At 40.9% G+C, this 22,993-nt stretch overlaps 1 protein-coding gene across 2 annotated transcripts; it reads right to left on the bottom strand.

The window, feature by feature from the left end:
* Positions 1–247: 247 nt before the first annotated feature.
* Positions 248–22,587, bottom strand: LOC148828605 (phosphatidylinositol-3-phosphate phosphatase MTMR1-like). Of its 2 annotated transcripts, XM_088924774.1 has the most exons (17): positions 22,268–22,585; positions 20,094–20,199; positions 18,512–18,535; positions 17,474–17,497; positions 10,423–10,498; positions 9,773–9,867; positions 9,431–9,538; positions 9,013–9,114; positions 8,119–8,202; positions 7,248–7,397; positions 6,137–6,325; positions 5,698–5,883; positions 5,248–5,454; positions 4,711–4,803; positions 4,334–4,447; positions 4,029–4,205; positions 248–3,762 (listed from the first exon to the last, which is right to left on the bottom strand). In XM_088924774.1, exons 1-17 carry the CDS (start codon positions 22,396–22,398, stop codon positions 3,598–3,600), a joined length of 2,031 nt encoding a protein of 676 aa, XP_088780900.1. In that variant the 5' UTR covers positions 22,399–22,585; the 3' UTR covers positions 248–3,597. The 2 variants fall into 2 exon arrangements, with proteins under 2 accessions (XP_088780900.1, XP_088780901.1); XM_088924775.1 differs by lacking the exons at positions 17,474–17,497; positions 18,512–18,535 and having other exon boundaries at positions 22,268–22,587.
* Between the last annotated feature and the right edge of the window lie 406 nt (positions 22,588–22,993).

Raw genomic sequence — 22,993 nt, 5'->3', positions numbered from 1 at the left:
GGACAGAGAGGAAGGAGGAGATGTCCTGTGTGCTGTAAGTCTAAATTCTTAAAATGAAGAATACGTAAATTAACACAAAAACCCCATTCCAAATTCGAAGCGTTTGTGTACACAACAGCAAGCAGACCTCTGCAAAAGAGCCTGTTTCAGAGGCATTACAATTGAAGAGCTTTGTGCTGGTTCCCAAGAATGTTTAGCAAGAATGTACTGTGTTCTGTATGAAAGAAATAGCAGGACATACTATCATGTTTCAAGATTTATTATAATGGAATGTTTTAAGTTTCTCCAAAGATATGGCACATCTCTAAAGTCAAAAGACACATCACTCATAACAGACTTAATGAAGGCATGAAACACTGAGGTGCAGTATGCTCAGCTGCAATTATTGCATGAAATACTGTAAATGAAAAAAATAACACCTGTCAGAATATATGCATTCATAATTTTCGTTTTTGAGTTAAATGTGCTTTGGGAACTTTGTGTGAAGTCAATTTTAACAATTCAATTATAAATGGATGATAAAATAGCACTAAGTTAGGATATATTAGAAATATTCCCTCTTTCAGAGATGGAGCTTTTTAGCAAATACTGGCATACAGTGAAGTGAAACTTTCAGTTTCAGGTCATAGAGCAAAATTTACTCTGCATTTATCAAGCAATGGTGCCAAACATCCTGCTTAAAAAAAAACCTTTGCCAAAGTATAATGCACATACTTTAAACTTTTTTTTTGTTATATTGGCTAAATTGGTTCTTTGTAACAGGTATCACAGATTGCTGGTTCCAACACTCACTGGTTGCATATACAATGCCTTTGAACATATTTTTGTAGAAAAAATCGGAACAGAAGGTTTTAAAAGGAGAGTAGGTGATTCATTTGCCCAGCTAGTCTGTTTGGCAGGTAGTAGGTAATTGATTTACAGATCTCACTCAGCTGTTTCGTGAAGGAACCCAGCTTTAACAAGCTGATTTATGCTCCCACAAACTTTTTTGTGTGATACTGTGTTATCATAGACATGTTGTCTATTATAGTGTGTTTCCTATCGTCACAATAGTTTCCTTAAATGTCTTTTAGATAGCTGTAGGGCACTGCTGAGAGTACCCCATTATCCACAGGGATTCAATTAAGATCCTTATAATCTTCAAGACGACTGAATTATACAAACTACAATAATCAAAACATAGAAACAACAAACCATCTTTTTTTCAGAGAAGGATTAATATTTACTTGTTCATTTGCAGGTTTGCACTCTGATACAACTGTGCATTGCATCATAAAAAGGCTGAAAATGAGGTGAAGCCATCTGGCTCATCTTACTCATTTGATAGTTTAATAGCTCAGGTCAAATAAACTTTTCTACTCCGTAGAAAATGTATATACATTATCCTGTACTATCCCTAAAGGCAAGTGAATGGCCTTGCAAGAATCATGCAACAGAATGTTACACGCTAAGCTATGTTGGAAGGCATTTAGGACTGTTTTTATTGAGATGCAAAGAGATACTGTGATGGTCCTTTTGATTACAGGGGGGTGCTGAGTTATTAAGACCCGAGAGCAGATAATTGTAAAACCAAATTTGTCTGTACCATTTAATTGTAAAGCACAAAGCCTAATTTTATTGTTTGGTGAAAATGAATTGACTGCTGCTAATGAATTGGCTTTGTTAGGAAGAACTGTTTTACAGTAATTTTCTGTCAGTGTGGTGAATTTTCAGGGGTGAAGTGTCACAGAGGTTAAATACATATTGTTTTCCAAAGTCGTCATCAAAAAAGAAAGAAGGCAGTTCAAAAATACATACTGTCCATACTACAGGTCTCACGTACAGTAGGAGCACATTGTGTCTGCGTGTAAAAAGGACCATGCTATAGTACAGTAGCGTTTTTGGGCTGTATAGGTAAAACAATGTTATCCCCATTTTCATCTGCAATTCTGAACAGAGTGGTTACTGAATAGAACAAAATAAAATTATTAGAGCAGACACATTAATCAAGGTATCTGAGATATCCTCATATTTCTCTGTCTGTGAGCCTCCCACGGGAAGATGGGAGGTAGCTCATTATCCCGAGATAGTCAGGGCTGACATTCAGAAGCATGAGATGCTAAATCAGGACTAAAAACATTTCTGTGTGATAAATCTTTTAACTAGGATTTAATAATCGTGTTTTATCTTCATCTGCTCTTTCGTGTGAAGTGCTGCAGAAATTGTCCTGTGTGCAGAACGTGAAAACAAATGTTCTCTTGAGGGCTGTGCAATTTAAACCTGCTAGTGTACAACATGCAATAGGACCAAATATTTCACTGCAACAGACTGGGCCTTTTCTAGAGTTGGGAAGCTAATTGAACAACATTACAATAAATATTTATTGCAAAACATTAAAATATATATATATATTTATCTTTATATACAGTATTAGGTCAACCATTTGAAAATCTCTTAAGAAGGTAGAGATCAATGCTCTTGTATACAAATTCTTACGCATCACTTGCCCAGCACAGAATTAATTACTTACAACTGGTTTCTGGGGAGCCTGACCATAAACCTTTCTATGGAAGAGGTATTTTTTTCTCAAAATACCTAGTCTGTCCTCTATATATCAACAGGAAGCTGCAATCACCTTCTGGCCCAACCTCATCAGATATCAGGACTCAAGCAACGTTGGGCTGCTCAGCTGATGACAGATCTCCAGGGAAAAAAAAGGTGACTGATGTTGGTGGACCAGTATGTCCATACCGATGCCTCAGTATTGTGCTGGGGACATTGTGCTACAGGCGATGCTGTCGTTCAGATGAGACATGGTCATTAAAGATCCTATGGCACTTTCCGAAAGAACAGGGGTGTCCTGTCTAAATTCTTCTCTAAGCATCCCTATAGTTCCCAGATGGAGCAGTTTCCCACTCCTCCCCTTGCTCTGGTGTGTAGTGGGACTTCTGAGAGAATGGCTGACATGAGTCCCCCAGGTGGGTGCTGCACAGTGTTGGAAGAAGTGGGTCTATACTGTATGTAAAGCGCTTCAGATTCCTTTGGGATAAAAAGTGTGATATCAATGTAAGAAATTATGAGTTGCATGAATGCTCTCACCCTGGAAGGAACGCCTTATTTGTTTTGCTCAGGGATATGGTGTCATTAGTATAGACACCGGAACTGACAAGTGATCAGTGTTAATAACAGACAGACAAATGGCAGTACACAGGAAATTAATTATAACACCAGGGTGGGTATAAAGTGCAGCTCTAACTAGAACTATTTGCAGAAACAGGAGAGATGGAGACCCAATTCCAACCATTTCCATGAGGAGACAATTCCTATTGCACAGCAGTTTGAACCTCCTCAGATTCTACCTGCTGAAAGCTGAAAGTTTGTGCTGATGAAGACGTTCAGATCTATTAGTCTCCCCAAAGAAGTGCAGGACCTGGTGTGCTTATGTAAGAGGATGCAGTTTCTATAGTATAAACTGGATTAGGCCGTTGTGTACCTGTTTGTCTGGTAAACCCTTCCCTTGTGCACTGGCAGCGGTGTGAGTGAAATCTCTTCCTTCCAGAGGAGAGTGTGAGTGGCACAGGGTGGGAGATCAGGCTGCAGTGCCGGGGAGGGATCTGCTCAGACAGTGGTGTGGAGTGGGGTGCTGGAATGGGAGGGAGAGGACCCCCGGTCCGAGGAGGAGGAGATGGAGTGGGCGGCGGCCTCTCTCTGCAGCTCCTCCACCTTCTTCTGGAGCTCCGCACGGATCACCAGCAGCTCCTTCAGATTCTGGTGCACTGGCATCTTGTCAAAGGAGAAAAGGACATCAGCCACTATAGCATGGTTCACTGATTAATGAGCAAGATTCAAAGACTGAAGGCACAAAGATTATGAGAACTATCATTTTCTATTGTCTGCCATGTCTTAGAACAGAAATTCTTCTAACATGACATATACTGCGCACTGACACCTATTGTACCTGCTGCTGGCCTAACGTTTCATTTCTATGGAAAATCAGGCCATTTTATTTATAGGGATTAATATTCCAGATGAATGAGCCAATGAATTACCTGAGGCCTCATGCGAGGATTCCACCTGACATAATAATTCACCCAAAGCTCCAAGTGCCTCAGGCTGGCCACTGGGTACAAGATGTGGTTCTCATAATTCACATAGAAGGGATTGGTGAAGTCTTCCAACTGGCTGTTGATGTATGACCACAGCGACACAGTCTTTGTGTGCACTTCCTAAGAGAAAAAGGAGAGGAGTGGCCTTTTGTAAGTTGTACATTAGATGGCTAAACTATTCTTTGTACTTTTGCACCTTCTGTCCCCCATCCAATTTTATTATAAATAATAAATCATCCAAAAGGCACCTTGCTCTGTCTCTCCAGTTCACTGTTGTACAGAAAGGTTCCAAAGAGGCAGCTGTAGAGGTGGTCCAAGATCGTGATGAGGAACAGCTCATTGAATTCAAAGGCCGTCGGAAACTGTAAATAAAAAAACAGGCTGTTTAGGATGCAGAACAATATATTAAAAAAAAAGATTCAATACTAAAAGGAGACACTGGAAAAATCAGACCCCTCAACGTTTGCTGTTGTTAGCTTTTGATATACAGTAATAACAAGACTCTCTTCTGAGATTCCAATATCTTTCAATCATTAAAGAATTGTTTAGAGCTTTTCATCTAAAACAACTGTTGCTGGGTTTTCGTACTCTGCAAGCAAGTTTCTCACCTCAGTGCCCCTCTTACCTGTCTCATCATCTGCCAGACACAGTCGATAAACTGCACAAAGAGAGGGGACCTCTCGGAGTTGGCATGATTCTCGTCCCCATGGCCCACACGCTGTGGAGGGAGTGACAGAGACTTCAACACATACAGTAGGATCCTAACATGTACGTAACCTCAATAAAACAACAGACCAGAATCAAGAGTGTCCAATCCAGGTCCTACAGGGATGGTGTTTCTGCCGGTTTTCAAAATCTCTTTAAAGCAGAAGCACCTGAACATCTGGGGAAGAAGCTGTTAAACCGGTCCAGTTAAGACAGTTACAAACAAGTTTAGCTCATTAGGTGCTCAGCTGGAATGAAAGTTCATTGACACACCAGGACTTTACAGACCCAGGACTGTACAACTGTATTAGAAACAGTTCTTTAGAATTAGAAGGAAGTGTGAGCTGTGACTAATCCTGCAGTCTCAATGGTGAGCAGCTCAGATGAGGGCATTCTGGAGGTGTACCACCAGCCTGCAATGCAATGTTTCTTAATTACCAGCTCATCCAGGACTCACCGCGGCAAACCTGTGCCCAAAGCTGACCCACTCCTTCTCAATGAGCACCTCGAAGCCTCTGATGGTCCTGTAGTAGCTGTCCAGCATCAGCATGGCCAGGGAGGTGAGCTGGGCTGTGCGGTCCCACCCATCGCTGCAGTGCACCACCACTGACGTCTTCCCCGATTCGATCCTGTCCGCGATCCGCACTGCTCCCGCCAGGAGCAGCTAGATGGCAAGAAGAGGGGTGAAGCCATATATTTAGAAAGTGACCTTTCATCCGACTGAAGTCTTACTTTGTGTAAGTACTACTCAAGGTGCCCTCAATCCTTAGCATTTTCCATAACTTTGATCCGTCTGGAAGTGAAGTCTAAAATGTTTCGAATAGTGTGTACGCCAAAATTTAGTTTAAAAAAAAAAGATTATGGCATTCTCATTCTTGTTCCTTTAGCTTTGGTCTAGCTGTCTTACCCGAATGTACTCCAGCCAGTGTGTGGAGTCCACGTTGGACAGCCACTTGGCTTCATCGATCACGGGGTACACAACCTCCTTCAGTTTGCGGAGAGATTCCCTCATTACATGAATGTTGGGGATGTCTAAAAAGGTCAGCTCAGCATTCGGGTAGAAACTCTCACTCTCAAACCCGCCATCCTTCGTCTGCGGAAAAAAGAAAATGAAGTATTAGTTTGTGGCGCAATGAACCACACAGACATTTTACTGTAGGGTGGGCAAGAACTTTTTCAACGTGTTTGCGTTTGTTTTTTTCTGTGCGAAACAGTAAAACTAATCAGCAAAATGTAAATCGAAGTCGAGAGGTTTTAAGAAGAGAGATGAATACGTCTGCAACAATGAAAATTCACAAAACTATTCCACACTGTTAACGTTCATGTTCAGAACATCCCAAACGAACCTTGTTTGTTATCGCCACGCTGCTCTGTCTGGCGTCGAAGATGGTGAGTTTATGTGACTGGGCATTGGCATCCATTATCGTCTGTAAGAACTTCTCATCCTCTTTGCATCGCTTGTCTGTCGGCCCCACCATCGGCTGGCTGCATCGCACGATCGTAGCCTGGCTTTCAGGGTGGATCCAGGATAAAGCCTATCGCCACAACATCAGACACATCTGGTAACTTCTGAATGGCTGAAAACCGCGGGGCAAGACTGACGTGAACCTTTATCTACATGGCATAAACTAAAGTCAGAAGGCTGCAAACGTCTCCTGATCGTAGCTACAAGACTTTCTCACACGAGACATTGTAAACATATACAGTACCAACAGCAAAATCATCACACTGACCTATGTGTCAGCAATTGACTTTAAAGTGGCCGTATTGACAAAACATTGTAAGCTCCTCATGCTCAATGCTCTTTCATCTTTATTTCCCTCTGTGCGCTTTTTCAGACCTGCAGACTCAGATATTCTGGTTGTACCTGCCTGAAAAAAGCTGGGAGTATTTTGTCAGCATGCTCCCATTTCCTGGGATTCCACACAATTAAACACTCAGCAAGCTGAAACTCTTGAAGTCTATTTTGAATCTTTTAGTCGTGTTCTTGTATGTACATATTTACATCTTCTATTGCATGTAGGCAGCACAGTGGGCAAAGCTTTGCTGCCTCACACCTCCTGGGTCCTGGGTTCGATTGTGGATTGGGACTTCAGTGCAGAGTTTGCATGATCCCCCCCCGTTTTCAAGGTTTTTCCAGTGGGGTGCTCTGGTCGCCTCAAATTTCGAAAAACATGGACTATGTTCATTAGTGTCTGTTTATCCCTGTGTGACCAACACCAAACACAGGATCCTGGGGTCTAGGATGAAGTGTAACTTGTCTTGATCAAAACAACTCTGGGAATGGCATAAAACTTTTACTTCTAGTAACACTGCGTTTCCCTTCAGGAGAGGGAGAAAGTCAGGAATCATGCTGTATGTGAGCAAACTGGCAATTTAGGGACAGACAGCAAGAATGCTTTGGCTTGACTGGCCATAGTGACAGAACACATAGTACAATTGTTCACGTGAGCTCACAGGGATGCGCTGTTTGGTTCTGAATGCAGCCACTCTTTTCAGATCCTCATCTTGAATGCTGGTGGGAATCACAAGGAGTGCGGGGTACGTGTCACACACTTCATAACCACTGTTGATTTTACTGATCGTCCAGCTTTCATTGGGCAGCCCCTGAAAGAGAAGGAGGTGAAACATAGGACAATTGCCATCAAGGCTCCACAGAGGATGAATTAACTCATTATAATTAGGCTAAGTACATTCTGACATACATTCTGGTGTGTGGACAAACTACTACATTAAAAAAGTATTTCATGCTAGGTTAATTGATTTTTTGAGCCCCGATATACTTATAGGGGTGCAGATGAGCCCCGCTGCCTCTAGTTTTCTTGAGCGATCAGTCGAAACCCTGGGGCTGAAGTGCTTGACCGGATGACGAGATCATGAACTAGGTAAACAATTTTCAGTGAAAACATTTAATTCAAAAATAATTTCAAAGACGGACAACCCAGGATATATTCCCCACATTTTCCCTATGTTCGAATTAGGTTTCTCTGGTACTCCCCTTTCCTCCCACATTAATTGGCATCTCTGTATTGTCCCTGTGTGTGTTTGTGTGCGCAAATCCTGGGGAGGACTAGGGTGTAGACCTGACTCTCCTTGTGTGCCCCTGTGCTTCTTGGAGGGAATCCAGGGGGCTGTAACCCTCAAAAAGGATAAGCATCTGACAATGGAAGGAATTTCTTGAAACAAACATTTTTAACGCTGATGCATCTGAGCTCCAGATTTGTTTCAGAAATCCTGAGAGTAGAACCTCCAGTTGACCTTCGCTAAGGTTATACTGTTTTAAGTCAAACAGGAATTGTATTCATACGAAAAGTCATTCTGCCTTTACCTGTCTTTTGTACTCAGCTATAGGGTCATATACTTTCCAGCCATCAACAGGAAACATCTCTTTGTAAAGGAATGCGAACAGTGGCTGAAAAACAGCACAAAAGGATGTGACTGACAGTGCTGCTACAAGAGTTCTAACACGATTCGGCTTTGTGTACAGTTCCAAAATCACTGGGCGTAAGCATCGCAGATTAGAGACAGGAAAAATAAAGCTAATCACTTAAAAGTCTAATTTAATTACATGGATAATTTGATGACAATAACTTGAAACTCTCCGATTTTTATGTATTTAATGTTAAAGGTATGAGGATAGAACACTCTATTCACATATATATAAATACTGTATTAGAATTAGAAATGCATAATATAAAAATTAAGTTAATTTAACTCTATGGTTCAAGAAAAAAGTCACTATTTAAATGCCCTATGCCTATATCAAAGTTGACTTTAAGTAATATTTACAGGCATCAGGGATGTGCACCTTAGATGGTCAGATATTATTCCTGTTAATTGCACTTAGAACTCGTATTGTCAGGAACAAAAGCATTGGGGCATTACATCTAAAACAAATCAATTTACTATTTATCATCTGGTGAAGAAATAGTTGATAAACTAAATTTAGAGACACTTCTTCTCATTGTACTGAATAATCAAACATCCTAGTAAATGATAGTTAAAATACAGTTTAAAGTGAATTACCAAATTTGAGATAGCACCAAGAGCTAAGTTTTCAAAAATGCTTGTAGCCCATCATTACAAGACGTACCAATTACATTTTTCACCTATTATGTGATACATAAGCAGGCCTTACATCTAATCATTATAGAATGCTTTCTGAATAAGTGAATCTAAGTAAGCTGTATTACTGATCAAAAAGCAAAGCCTGCTGGCTCACCAGATCGTGAGACAGGGGGAAAGCATGTTTTGTGAGGGTTTCGAAAATCTCCAGCTTGTTTTGCTCTTCCTTCTTGTATGCGAACCTGGGGTTTCTCATATCCTGTCATCAAAAGAAACGATGCACAATGAAATGTATCACTTATATTTTACTGTACTGAAAAGAGTGTTACACAATTCACTGAAACAACTATTTCAACACTACTACGCACACAGTACACGTGCCCTGCTGGTCTCTAACGTTCGGGAGACCTTCATGTTTCAGATGGTAATATAAAGCAGTGCCACTCTGAGAGTTTCATAGTCTACTACTAGCTAAACTTTGCATAGAATCTTGTTATTTGCTGTAAAAAATGCAGACGCCATGAAATTAAAAAAAAATTCCTAACTAAGCACACATGTGCATAAGACTTCTTTACCTTACACACTATCTCCATGCCACAGGAGTTCTCTCCATGACTCTGCACTCCGATGGTCTCCAGCCGGCTGATCACTCCCAGATTGACATCCAATACAAAAGGTGGCTCCTGTCGTTATTCCGACAGAGAACACAACAGCAGATAGAGCAGAAGCAGTGTACAGCAATAATCTCTTAAGAAAGACTCACTGCTCTGCCTGCTTTAACTAGGTTCACCAACGCCTACAGCCAATGAAAATAAACTGCAGTACAATTGATTTATAACTTGAATTAGTTCAAATGCAGAAACATGCCATAGACTAGGCAGAGCATAACCAACAGAGAGGCCATAAAAGGTCCTTACCCGCTCCATGCTCTTGAAGTACAGCTTGTAGTCTGTGACAGTGAGGGTACCGCTTACAGCACCAGTGAACGGACAGATGTACATCACATCTTTGGCTGCAGAAACAAGAGAACCTCGTTTATGCTGAAACTACCACAGTGTCCATATCAGTCTGGTAACCTGTTCCAGTGTGCAGATTTCATTGCAATTCTGTAAAACCAATTCCTATTTCACTTTCTGACATTAGGACTGTGGCAACTGTAGAGTTTATCTTAATGGTATTAAGTACTGATGGTACTGATATTTTTACACTGACATATTTATAACATAATTGAAGCTAATTGCAGGTAATGAAAGAGCTGAATCAGTTGAACAAAACTGATCAAAAATGAAACTTTCTGAATTTCACTTTCTTAAAAAGTTCAGCTGCAGTTCACAGTCCTGTAGTGCTCTGACTAAGAGGACAGCTTACAGTCACTGATCCAGTTGGCCCAAAACACAAAACGCTCTCTTTCCAGTGACCTTACAGTAGCAAAGCTCTGCTTCTGCGTTTTCTCTTGACCATCACATTCATATCTGCCTTGTAAGTTTGGGTAGAACAGCTTTAATACTACTGAAAATACAAAAACTACGTTACAGTCTCGACGGTGAGCTGAGAGGCGGGCACTCACCAATGGCTTTAATGGACTCTCCTGGAATCCGCGGTGCCTCCTCCATCTGTGCCAGTTTGTTGCCGTCCCTCAGAGCCTGGCATTGATCCAAACCCACAGTTAAGTGGAATCATTGCTCTTTACCTCGCAGTGTGCTGGAACTGCGGCCAGTCCACATACACACAGCTTCACCGCAGGTGTGTGCCAGCGCATGCAAACTGGACACCACCACTGTCTCAAAGGGCACTTACGTCACTTACCCACATTAAAAAACAGCGCCATCCTAAAGCCCAGACTACACCCGGAGACTGATCTTTCAGCAGATTTTCACATTTCTCACGTTACCCTGGCTTGTCCTATAAGCCAGCGGAGGATTCATGTGGTTGTCTTAAATTTCACTTGCTAAGTGCCATGATGGACTATCCCCCAGGCTTTCAATAGCGGCCCTGGGGGAACCTCTTTTCTGGTTTATGCTGCAGCAAAATTCTTTATCATTGAGCCTCACTTGATTTCAATTTTCTGCTTGAAGCTTATTTTCAAAATTGCTGAATAAAAAATGGGAAAATTGCTTTTAGCTTTTTGCCCACCAGCGCATATCATACACTGTACGTTTGTACTGCCTACGACAGGTCCCATAATTCTACTGAGTAGAGGATGCATTTAATCTGCATGGACATATACAATATGAATGAAATTTGGAACTGCATCACTGCCCATGGCACTTCTTTATCTTAATAACACCATCCCATCCCAGAGTCAAGTTCTGCAGCACTGGCCGACAGGTTTTGAAAAACAGGTTTTATTAAAAGCCACTTAGCCGGAACTAATTATGTTCATTTTTCCTATAATATCAATTAGCAAAAACCGTCAGTTAAATCTTAATCTGCCTCTAACAGGGACCCTAGCTGTTACATTTACCAAACCCTGTAGGGTTCTGAATATGGTACGCAATGTACTTGCAGTGTCTTAATAGCCACACTGGAGGCGCTGAAAGAAACTGCACTTGGTGTTTGAAACGATACCGTCTTCTCCCTAATGAACTGTGGGAAAGCAGCTGAACTTAACTACCAGATTCACGAAATCCTCTATATTGCGTTTTTGGATGATAACAAGTTGGATCTAAAATTTCAATACATCGCTGGTACTGTATGTTTTGCCATAATCAGGGTCATCTATCTAATTGCTGCATTTTGAAAGCAATACTACATACTAAACAAAAAGGAGTTTTTATACAGAGTCTTCAGGAAAGATTTGATCATTTTTCAAAATTCACAGAACGTTTAATGCGTGCAACAGAAAATGCCAGTTTTTTTTTTTATTTAGTCTCATCCACTACAGCTTTAAATAGAGTTTAACAGGTTGGGTGATTGCAAATCATTGCACAGAAAAAAAAAAAATCGAATGGCTGGGATTGGTTTTAACGTACTCTCCAAATTGAAAATCCTGTGACTTATTTTTTGGTGTGTGTGCGGCTACTCTAAAGCCCGCGCACAACAATTACCTAGAGGCAGCTCAAGATCTGAAAATGAAAATACCCAGTGTCACAATTATATTCCTGCAGCAATGCAAACGTTCAAAACAAAACAGGTGAAGGTTTTGCAAGGGTGTTGTACAATTCTGAAAAATATTAATATTTTCCCCAAACCTTTAATATGCACAAGTAATGGTTAATTAAAGCTATTGCAAAATAAAGATGCAGAGATGGTGGATGATTAAGGTGTAATAAGTAAAGATTGTTAAACTAAATGTATATTTGACAAGGACATCTTTTCTAAAATTATTAGTTTACATCACGTTAAATAAGTTGAATCACCCTATCAGATACTCACTTGACAGAATGATGATTCAATTAAGAGATGTAATGGTCAAGCACAAATAATATTTATGACACTCAAGAAAATAATAGAAAATTTGGGTGGGGGGGGGGTGTGAACAACACTTAGTTCTGTCCATTTCACACTTCTAGAAAGCGGAAAACATCTAAGCAGACTTCTTTTTCTGTATGAAGTTAAAATCAGCAGCCAGGCATAGTTTTTTGTCCTCAGTAGAGCTCATCAGCATGACACAGCTGAATATGGCCAGGGAAAAAGACATGTATGTGCATCTTGCACTTCCTTTTATGTGGTTTTAGTGAATAGCAATATTCCCAATGGAGGGCATTATCATCCTCACTGTATCAGTAGATCTTATTGTGCACTTACATGACATGGACATTATATGTTTTGAATGATTCCAAGCCGAAAACCTGATATACCTAACTCACAGCACTTCCAATGCACTACTGAAAGGTCCAGAGGTCTGAACACATACACATCCCACTTAATCATATTGGAAAAATTATCTAATAAAAAGGAAGTCAAAATCATTCAGCAAGTTTCCCAGCATTAGTTTTTCTGACTAAAAAAAATACCCCAACTTTTGTTAGAATGCTCTCAGCGTTTCTCTACCACTACCTCATCCATACACACAGAAAACCCTGAAGCACCATGCCACAACAAAGAACATTATTAATTCTTTTACGGCATAAGCATGCATGTAAGTTGGCATTAAGGGTTAGTATTAAAGCTTGGAACAGTTGAAAGGACAACCACTACAAACATCAAACATCCAAGGCCAGGCTTGCAAAGATTTTGAAGATCCAGTTCAAATCAGTGCAAAAAATGGAGAGATCAAGTCCCAGTACCACATATTTCTACTCACAAGTATGAATGTCAAAGATGTACATGGGCTTTAGAGACTATACAAAAGTTGGAGAATTGTCAAATCTGGTCCTACTAGCATTTAGTGGGAACAAAGTACTGCTCTTGGAGTACAGTGCAGAATTAAATTATTTTCTTCAGAATATTTTGGCATTATGCTGCCATACCTGTGCCATACTTTCCCTTTTCTAGATACTGGTATATGTGGTAAAATGGGCAAAATCGTCCATCTTTAATCAGTTGTCCAAAGTAATAAAATGCCGCCAGTTTAAAAATGTTGATTTTTAACAGCTGCCGCTGTGGAGGTAAGAAAAAGTCAATAAGGACAGCAGAGGCACTGCTGTTCTTGAATTATACTGCTAGCTGGAGCAAAAGCTTTGTCGGCCTGGCCTGATTCTGAACTCGAACCCACCTGCACAAACCTCTTACCTCGTTATTTTGAGGGGTGACAGGAGGGTGTAGGACTAGTAATTCTAGCAAAAAGTCTCGACCAACTGCTTAAATTTATTCCGTTTTACTTATTTATTACAGAAGCCAATGCCTGTACCGGGTTTTTTTAAGAGGATAAATGAATTTTAACTAATGCTAAATTTAAAAAAAAAAGCTTATTATGCTTTTTCTGAAAACTAAGAATTTCTCCTATTAAAATGTAAGATTATAGAAGGCTGTTACATTTCAGCTTAGCCTTAGACGGAACAGTATAAATCAGTTCTATTCTTACATTAGAAGAACTAAATCAACCCTTTCACCTGCAACTCAGAAACCGCTCTGTGCTGCAAGAGGGGAAGATTATCCAAAGCTTAAAATCACCTGGAAACTTAGTGCTGAGAGTTAAGAAGACTACATTAGGTGCACCTGGGGAAACAAAATTGAATTTCAGCCTATTTATGGCTGGAATTACCGATAAACACGAGGGTGGTGATGATTTGTGTTACTGCTATAGAGGGGTTTGGAATGAGGACATTTAATCTTGTTCTGTACTGTAAAACCCACTGAAGCGGTTTGTGCAGCTGTGCAGGAAATGTGAAGAAGGAAGCAGAGACTTGCCGAGGAGTGAGGAGCGAACTCAGAGTCTGTGTCCGAGTGACAGCCGTTGGCTCCGTCCGCAGGCTCCTGGCCAGGGAGCGCAGAGGGGGGAGACAGAGAGAGACAACGCCGGTAAAGAGGAAGTTCAAAGGTCAGACACCACCCCAGAAACCCAGCGGACCCAAGGAGAGTCGTACTGTGCACTGAAGAGAGAAGCCAGGGATAGACATCACTGTGCAGCCTGAAAGCCCATCAGAAAAAGCAGTTAGCCGAGTTAATAATGTGCCTTTTGAGACGCAAAAAAGAATGCTGATTATTGGGACACATAGAGTAGTCTTTAAGATAAAATATACTTATTGATGTGACTACTGCTATTAAATATTCCTAGTACAATTCCATGTGTAATAAAATATATCCAGTGGAACTGCAACAATAGCCCAGATTCCAAATGGTCTGGATGAGAACAACTGGTTTCAGACATCAGCAGCTGTCCAAATAGCAATAATCTCTACCGATGGTTTCTCGCGTATACAGAAGTGAGACTGCAGGTGACAGAGAGTGACACGTACAGGCAGAAAACCACCCTATGCAAAAAGAGAGAAATCTGTTAAATGTGCTTCAATACTGAAAACCAAATCCCCACACTTAATTCAAAGAGAGTGTATTTTGACTGACGGTGGGTTTATAAAGTCTTGTAATTAGCTTTGAAAAGCACTGTAACCATTCATCCAATTTACCTGATATTGACATGGTACACAGATAGGACTAAGGACTAAGAGAATGACAGTGCAAATATTCCCAGTTGAAGAGAGACAGTGACATCTGAATATGATTAAGAGACTTTTTATAACTACTCTGTATATTGCAGTACTTGGTGTATACAACAGCATGTAATGTTATGATGTGTATAACCCACATAATGCTGTAATGAAACTTTTGTAAACAGCTTTATGTAAAACCTTGTGAAAAACACACAGCCATCTGTTCATCAGCACTCAATGTTACAATTACTGCCTTCTCTACAATATCTACTGCAGTACGCACTTTACAAGTTTTGTTTGTCCATTTACAAATTATTTAACACCAAATGTTCAAAGTATTCAAAATCACATGATTGGTGGCAACAGTGCCAAGATACTGTTTGGTTTTAAAAACCATCACGATGTTCAGGACCAACCAAACTGCCTTTCATTTGCCTCCTTGTGGGACTGAGTTTTCAGAGGCAATGAGGTCAGTTTACATAGTGTTTTAATTACCAGATTGGCCACGAGATCAACCTTATAATTTCAGAATTATTTCAAGCCATGCCTTTGTCTGGAAAACCGGTTATGTTTGTGGGTTTTCACCAGGTTGTTGGCAATAATTAGTTTTGACTGGAAGAAAAGCAGAATTATTATAGACTATTATCAGGCCTCTTGGTTGCATTTATGTAAATAAGAATGACAGTAAATCAGTACCACAAAAGAATCTTACCCAGTTATGGAAGGAACTGGGTTCCATAACTGCCAGGTCTATCAGTCTCCTATCACCCTGTGTCATATGGAGGGTCTGTATCTTTCTTTAGATAAAATGTCAAAACAACGTGCTGTAGAATTTGGTGATACATAATTTACCCATAATCCCTGCTTCACTTTCAATAAAAGAGGTAAATCACAACAAAGAATAACTGTCTACATCTTAATACAATTACAAAAATGATAAAGCACTTAACAGCATTTGCAAAATCCCGGGAAATCTGCCAAAATAGTCCTACTCCCCACACACAATAACATCTATTTAAAAAATGTGTTTTTTACTGTGAAAAAAATCCACTTTCACACAAATGGTATCAAGAGTATCACAATACTCTTGGGTCTTGTTCATAAGTGAAACTCAAATAAACAAGGAAATAAACTATGTAGTTTGGAAATTCAATAGGGCCCCCTGTGCAACAAAAGTTTTTAAATCCTAAGCTCTATTTACATGAGCACAAAACACTGAATGGTAATGATTATTTGTGTTTAAAAGACATCACCCTGAAATCCAAATTGATCAAATTGATCAACTTTCTTGCTAAAAATAATTAGACTCAGGATCGTACAATCTTTCTAATGTTCACATTTTGCAGTGTGATGCAGACCAATGTATCAGGCTGTCAAGGGCCTTTCCTCTGGTACAGCCAGATGTCAGACGTTAAATACTGCACGTAGTGAAAGCCAGAAACTGCAGCCAAGCCTCTGCTGTATCTGCTCACTCTAATTAACCCTTAAATCGAAACACTGCAGCAAAATCTCGAAAGTATCCATGCTATTCCAGTAGAGAAAAAAACTGGAACAGATAGTATGACAATCTTACCTCTCCAGTGGGCATTCTGAAAAAAGATATTTTCAGTTTTCAGGAAAAGACAGCATTGTGCCACTCTCCCATTACAACCCTGAAGGGACTATTCCACTACCCATTGGAGGAAGAGCAATCTGTAAAGACTGATTCTGTCAAAGCAGGGACAGCTCTTCATGCATGTACTCAGTGTCCAAAAAATTTGGAACCCTGTCCAAAAACTCTGATGACCAGTCAGAACAGTGTGAATGGGATGTAGAGTTCTAAAAGCTCATCAGCCCAATCTTCCCCTGTTCTTGACAGAATTGGCCTTAGTTGTAGTCGTGATACTGAACAATACTGCAAACTAGGATTACATGCGTCACAAACATAACCATCCGCGAATCATTAGTGGCTCAACAACTGAAGGCACTCACTCACAGTTCAAGTTGAGCCTTACAGTCTAGACATGGAATGCCCTTAACCCGGAATAAAAGCAAAAGAAAGGCTCGAGCCAGGTGCTTCTGGTTTCCTGCATGACCCCGATCCCCATCACTGGTCAGGACCTCAAGAAGGCAGTATGAAAAAAACAATAGTTCTATGATGGCCAGGATCAATTTCAAACCCTAGTGCATGGATATTTTTGGGGGGGGCATGAATCAGTAATGTATTTTGAGTGGAGGGGCATTTAAGTAAAGCAAATCAGGGTGATAATAAAGCCCAAGAATACTAATACATGCACTACAGCAGGAGTGTCTGAACCTCATCCTGGAGAGCCAGTGCGTCTACAGGTTTTCAAGGGTTCTTTCAAACACCAGCAGCTGTAGAGCTGGGGAAATTGCCAATTGGTCCAATTAAGCCAGTAATGGGTCGAGGTAGGTCATTAACAGCCTAGGGGGAACAAAAGCCTGAAGAAACTTACTTCAGCCATTCAGGATCCGCCTGAGCTAAAAACATAAACAACCAAATTCCTAATAATTAAGTAAAAACATTTAAGATCAGCCTGAGAGACAGACAGTAAGCAGCCTGATGCAGTTAATCCTCAGTCTTACCCTCAGATCAGGCCTCTTGGAAACCTGTTTGTTACAAACAGAAGAAAGCACACAATAAAACTGGAGAAAATGTAGTTTATATTGTCATTCGATTCAGTTCAAATAAAAGCAATATTCCAGACAAAGAAAAAGCCAGAAATAAAGGCTCAGCAGCTAAATGACATAAAAGCTTCTTTGAAAAGTAAAGCAGACTTGTACAGTAAATGCTGCAATGGGACAGAATTATGCTTCTTGCTGTTTTAATTTTAAACACAAAAACATGACCTGCTGTTCCAAACCCAGGGTCTTGGATAGCAACTCTCAATAACAGAATACTATTTTTACTGACACACCCTAAAACAGCAGGAGCAGGAGCCTCCCTTTTGGATGGGTTTTGCAAAGTTAGAGTGTTTACAAGAATCGAGAACAAAGAGGTGTGGTTTTGAGACAGGAGGTCTTGTATTGTTAACAACAAAGCTACTTCTTAATATTATTATTGTAGTGTGCAATCTGACCAATTACGTTTTTTATATATCTTTTCTAACCTAGGGTTAAGAAATCCAAAATTTAGGGGAAAAGATTAGGAATACCCTGAATAGTATTTGACCTGTTTGTAGAAGTCCTTATAAACAAAATCTAAATGAGCTGAATTTGCCAGGCACTTCATACGTGTTTCAAAAGAGCACAGAATCAGAGTAACAGTAAGCAGAGAGATATGCCCTGATGAATTTAGAATCACCCCTACTTGCAGTAGGAGAGAAATTCACAAGCAGTGTGACCAGTGGCGGCCATGAACACTGCCACCCAGATCCCAACACCTTCTTGGAAGTGTACTGGCTAAATTTCACTGCCCTTTAAGGTGTCGCAGTGCTGATGTACGGTGACAAGGAAGCGCAAGCCCGCAAGCCTACATTTCTCTGCCTGCAGACGAGGTGCATGAGTTTCATTCTGTCACACAGCTGCTCTGCGACAGGAAAACAGAAGACAAACAGACACCGCATCTTTCATTTAGCACTAGCATGAGACAGGAAGGCTCTGCACACACTGCGTCAGTCTTACCCGCAAGTCCGGCATCCTTCCAACCTGTTAGTCAGAAACACAGCAGTTATGAACCTTCCTGATAAGACTGCAGAGCCCAGAACAAAGCAGTCGAGGAGATCTTAAATCCCGAGCAAGGCTGTCATCCCTAGCCTCTTTTTCCAATGCTACAGCTTAGAGAGGGCACTGAAGGCAACACCTCTGATTTGGCATAAAAAACCCAAACATCTTAATATGTCTCATTATGTCTGCTATTTATACTACAGTTGCAGATTTTCTCAGTTTCGTTGAGGATCAAGAGCAATTACACCAAAGAAATGGGCACCAAATCATCTCGCTCGTTTGCATTTTCTTTAGATTTTTATACAGCCATCATCAGTCCAGTAAAAACCTAAATCTACTACCCAATAAAACCCAAAAGTACTAAATCTATTACCCAGTGTTCTTCAGCATGAGGCAAGTTAAACTGGTTAAGTCCAATGTAACTAAATGTCAGCCAGATAGTTCTCTCAAAACATCACCTGAGCGTTTCTCATTACTTAATGCCCAAAACACATGTGAAATTAATGATTAAAGAGGAAAATCTTTGAACCCCAACACATCTTCACCGTTTTTTTTATTTTCCTAAAAAATACAATTCTATTTTTTTAAATACAGTAGAATTTTTCTCATGGTTATGTTCATCATTAAATCTAAACGCCAGAGAACCACTGTTTTGCATCTGTATTTGCTCTGCAAATACAAAATGAAAGCTTGTTTTCTTATTTGAGTGCTTTGCTACTCCAGCCATCAATCCACCATCAAAAATCACTGCAGAAAGTCAGCCTATCCTGGAAGGTAGAGCTACACTCTGAATGGAACTGCAGTGCATCACTGGGCGCACTCCCACCAAGACATAATATACAGACACTGATTACCCACATGGGACAGAGGTGGAACATGCAAACGCCCCACAGAAGACACGCCCGGCTGGAACCGAACACAGAGCCCAGCAGCTCGTAGGCTGCAGTGGTATCTAATGTGCCATCATGCCTCCCTTATTTTTATATCTTAGGATATCATCAGCAATGAATGATAAAAAATAGAAAAGAGAACTGTCATGCAAAGCTGTTGGTAAGGACATGCCTTGCATCCATTCTGGAGGAAGAAAGGGTAAAGGAAATAAAGAATAAAAGAATGAATGAACACAATAAAACCGTTAACTTCCAAGATTCCAGAAGGAGCCATTCACTGTTAAAGGGAACGGGTCTTATGAATCTACAAATCCCTAATTATCCAAATTCAATTCTGAAATTTCCAGATCAACAACAATAATGAGATTAACAACATGTAACATGTAATCGGGAAGCACATTTTACATTATTAAGCAAGTGAATCATATAACACTCAACTTCACATAATTTAAGGAGTGACAGTGTATGAAGGACAAACATTAAACACACCGAGTTTCTATCAAATCTACAAACAGGTTTTCTCCAATATTGCATATACCCTGGCGTGACCATAAACGATGAACTATGCAAGATCCAATCAGTCCCATCAATTACATTAAGAATCTGGCTGTCACACACCCCAGTGCACTGGTCTGATGGGCATCTCATACCTTGTAATCCCGGGAGACGGGGTCAGAGGGCACGACACCAGAGATCTGACTGGAGATTGTGGCAGCGATCAGCTGTTTACACCATTCCACATGGGATCCCGTGGGGCTGCAATGAGAGATGGATTTTATTATCACAGTAAGTGTCATGGGAGAGATATTATATGGTAAACATTTCTAGCTTACTATGTAAAAAGAGCCAAGAGCTTACAAGACTCCCGTTAAAACATTCATGTTGGTTTCTAGCTGCCAGCTGCATATGTTTCAATCTTATTATCTAATTGTGTAATAAAACGGCACACACGGATGTCTGGAGGTTTTGATTTCCCTGGCCTCTGACCTGCAAACAATCTTTGGCCAGAGTGAAAGGGCCAATTTCAAACCACCGACTCTCATCCAGGCTGACTCTCGGCTGCACCCGGGCCCTGATGCAATCACGTGGTTTTCCCAAGCAGACAGGGCAGAGCAGAGGTTCCAGGCAGTGAATGGATGCCTACTGACCCCCACACTGGCCTGCAGGCACCTAGCAGGCCACACAGGTGGCTGCTGTGAAGAAATCACAAGCCAACTCTCTCCCCTTCCCAGTACTTTTTGTGATGTATCCTCTCGGCATAAACAGGACAGCAAGGACTGTGACAAGTATTCAGTCTATCCTAGACTGAATGATTCCATCTCTTCATCCATCTTAAACAAGCAAAGGTGCCTTTTCCTTCTCTGTTGATTTTATTCATTCGGCCTCTAAACACACCACTAATGACAATTCTTTAACTTTAGTGTAGTTGTATTTGAAGTTGAGATATTCCTACACTGGTATTGCAACATTCAATGACTGTCAGTACTGTATTCTTTTAAGCATTTAACTAATATTCAATATTCAGTACTTTGCAGTCTGGCACTGCAATGGAACTAAATGCATACAAGAGCCTTCATTTCACAACTTCCTAACACAAATTATCTGAACCAAAGTGCTACTCAAACAAGTCAGACTGATATTTAGAGTGTTATCTGTTGTTAGAGTGTTGCTATCCACAAGTCCACACAGAAATATCACTACCTTGTAAATGTAATATGATCTTTACTAAAAATAATAAAAAGGGCAAATGTTATGGAGCAAGGATTTCTACTTACAGTACTAAGAATTGGCTGCAAATATTAACCCTCTAAGTAATACTAGCTTCAGAACAAACATCCTGAAGGACCCCAAAGAATTTTATATATAAGAGGGGACCCACTCCAATGCCAGACTGAATGAGGCAAAGACACTGGGAATAATACCCCTACTATTTCTAACAATGCCACAGGCTCTTGTACTAAGGAACAAATAGTGAAGTTGTCAGTTCGATGTCTCATTTAAAGCATAGCACTTCCTTAAGTAGTGTCACCATACTGGGACACTGGATGGTAAATTCTGCAACACAGAGAACAGCACCTCCTACTGGTCTACCAACACCACTTACAGCAACAATCTGTTTTTTGTTTCAGAGGTCTCCTATTGAGATCTCAACATATAGGCAGCAAAGCACATTATCTGTTAACACACTTTCACCCACTTTTGTTAGTTGTTTAAATGTATCAAATTTTTTGCATATGAACATGAATTTATGAACATGAATTCAGGAGAAACTATTTACAGCCCCAGGTGAAATACAGTACATGGGTTTTGAACATTACAGGAACTTATCAAGTACTTCACAAAAGTCAAATCACTGTGAAAGGGTGATCCTTAACTCCTAGATCTTAGATCCAAAAATCCTTACTTGCTTGTCATGTTTCCACAAAACACTGACGCATTAACATAATTAATAAAAAAAAGGTTGATTTGGGATGGCTTCATTAGGAAATACAGCCTTGGCATGAATCGCGCTTTAGTCCCGTATATTCTATTATCAGTGGCTGGACTGCTGACAGCAGACACTCGTACTTTCCCTTGTTCCAGATTAACAACTGGAGCACTAAGGCATCACTTACTGTCGATCCTTGATTGCAAAAGACAGAGTCGACAAGCCCGACACACCCGGTATAGGAGACGGAGAAAAATATTTCTCACCCTGCAGCCGTGCACGGAACAGACACGGTCTCCAAGCCATTGTGTATCCAATTTTTAATTTTTAAGCTCAACGGCCGTCTTGCTGCCCTTATAGGAGAAAGCAAAGCGCTGCCGAGTGCTGTGTATTTACCTGTCCAGAGTCTCCTCGCTGGGCTGTCTGGGACCGGGTCCCACGAGCGGACGAGCAGGCTTCCTAGAGGGCAGTGCCGGGGGAGCAGGGCTCTCCGCTCCGTAACTGCCTCCGCCTGGAACCTTTTCCATCCTTTGCCAGTTTCCTTCCTTCCTATTTTCCTAATGCAGGCTACGCTTTCCTAGTGCAATGGACGGATATGGGCGTCTTTTATTTTTTTCCGGGCAAGCTACGCAAAGATTTCCTGTGTTTGTTTTGTTCCAGTGACAGCAAACCACTAGCGCCGAATCCAGGAAGCAGCCATACCCTCATGTCACTGCGATTACCCAGGATGCAACTGCGCGCTCGTCCCTGGCTCGCAGGGCCACAGCCGCCTCTCTCCGCTTGGACAGGGGCGCCGGGCAGCAGGTCCTCCTCTCCTCCAGGCTGTGTTGAAAAAGAAAGCGCTCTTCCGCCGAGGCAGAGAAAGGTGGGTGGGAGTTGAAAAGAATTATTCTGTTCTCAGATGGTCGAGAGTGCGGGTGTAATCCCCAATGCAACTTGGTGGGGTTGTACTGCGTGAATAGTAATCAGGTGTATCCCTATGTAAACAATATGGGAATAGCTCGGACCCCTGTGGAGTGTATTTGTTTCAGATATTTGAAGAGGTTCTTAAAATGAAAGCTCCCTTTTTCATGTAATTTGCAAGAATCCGTTACTACCATCAAATCAAACCCTTTAACGATA

This window comes from Atractosteus spatula, chromosome 9 (assembly GCF_055471065.1).
Source record: "Atractosteus spatula isolate fAtrSpa1 chromosome 9, fAtrSpa1.hap1, whole genome shotgun sequence".
NCBI classification, from domain to species: domain Eukaryota; kingdom Metazoa; phylum Chordata; class Actinopteri; order Semionotiformes; family Lepisosteidae; genus Atractosteus; species Atractosteus spatula.
Note: the sequence above shows the minus strand (reverse complement) of the source record. Positions and strands in the feature narration are given on the sequence as shown.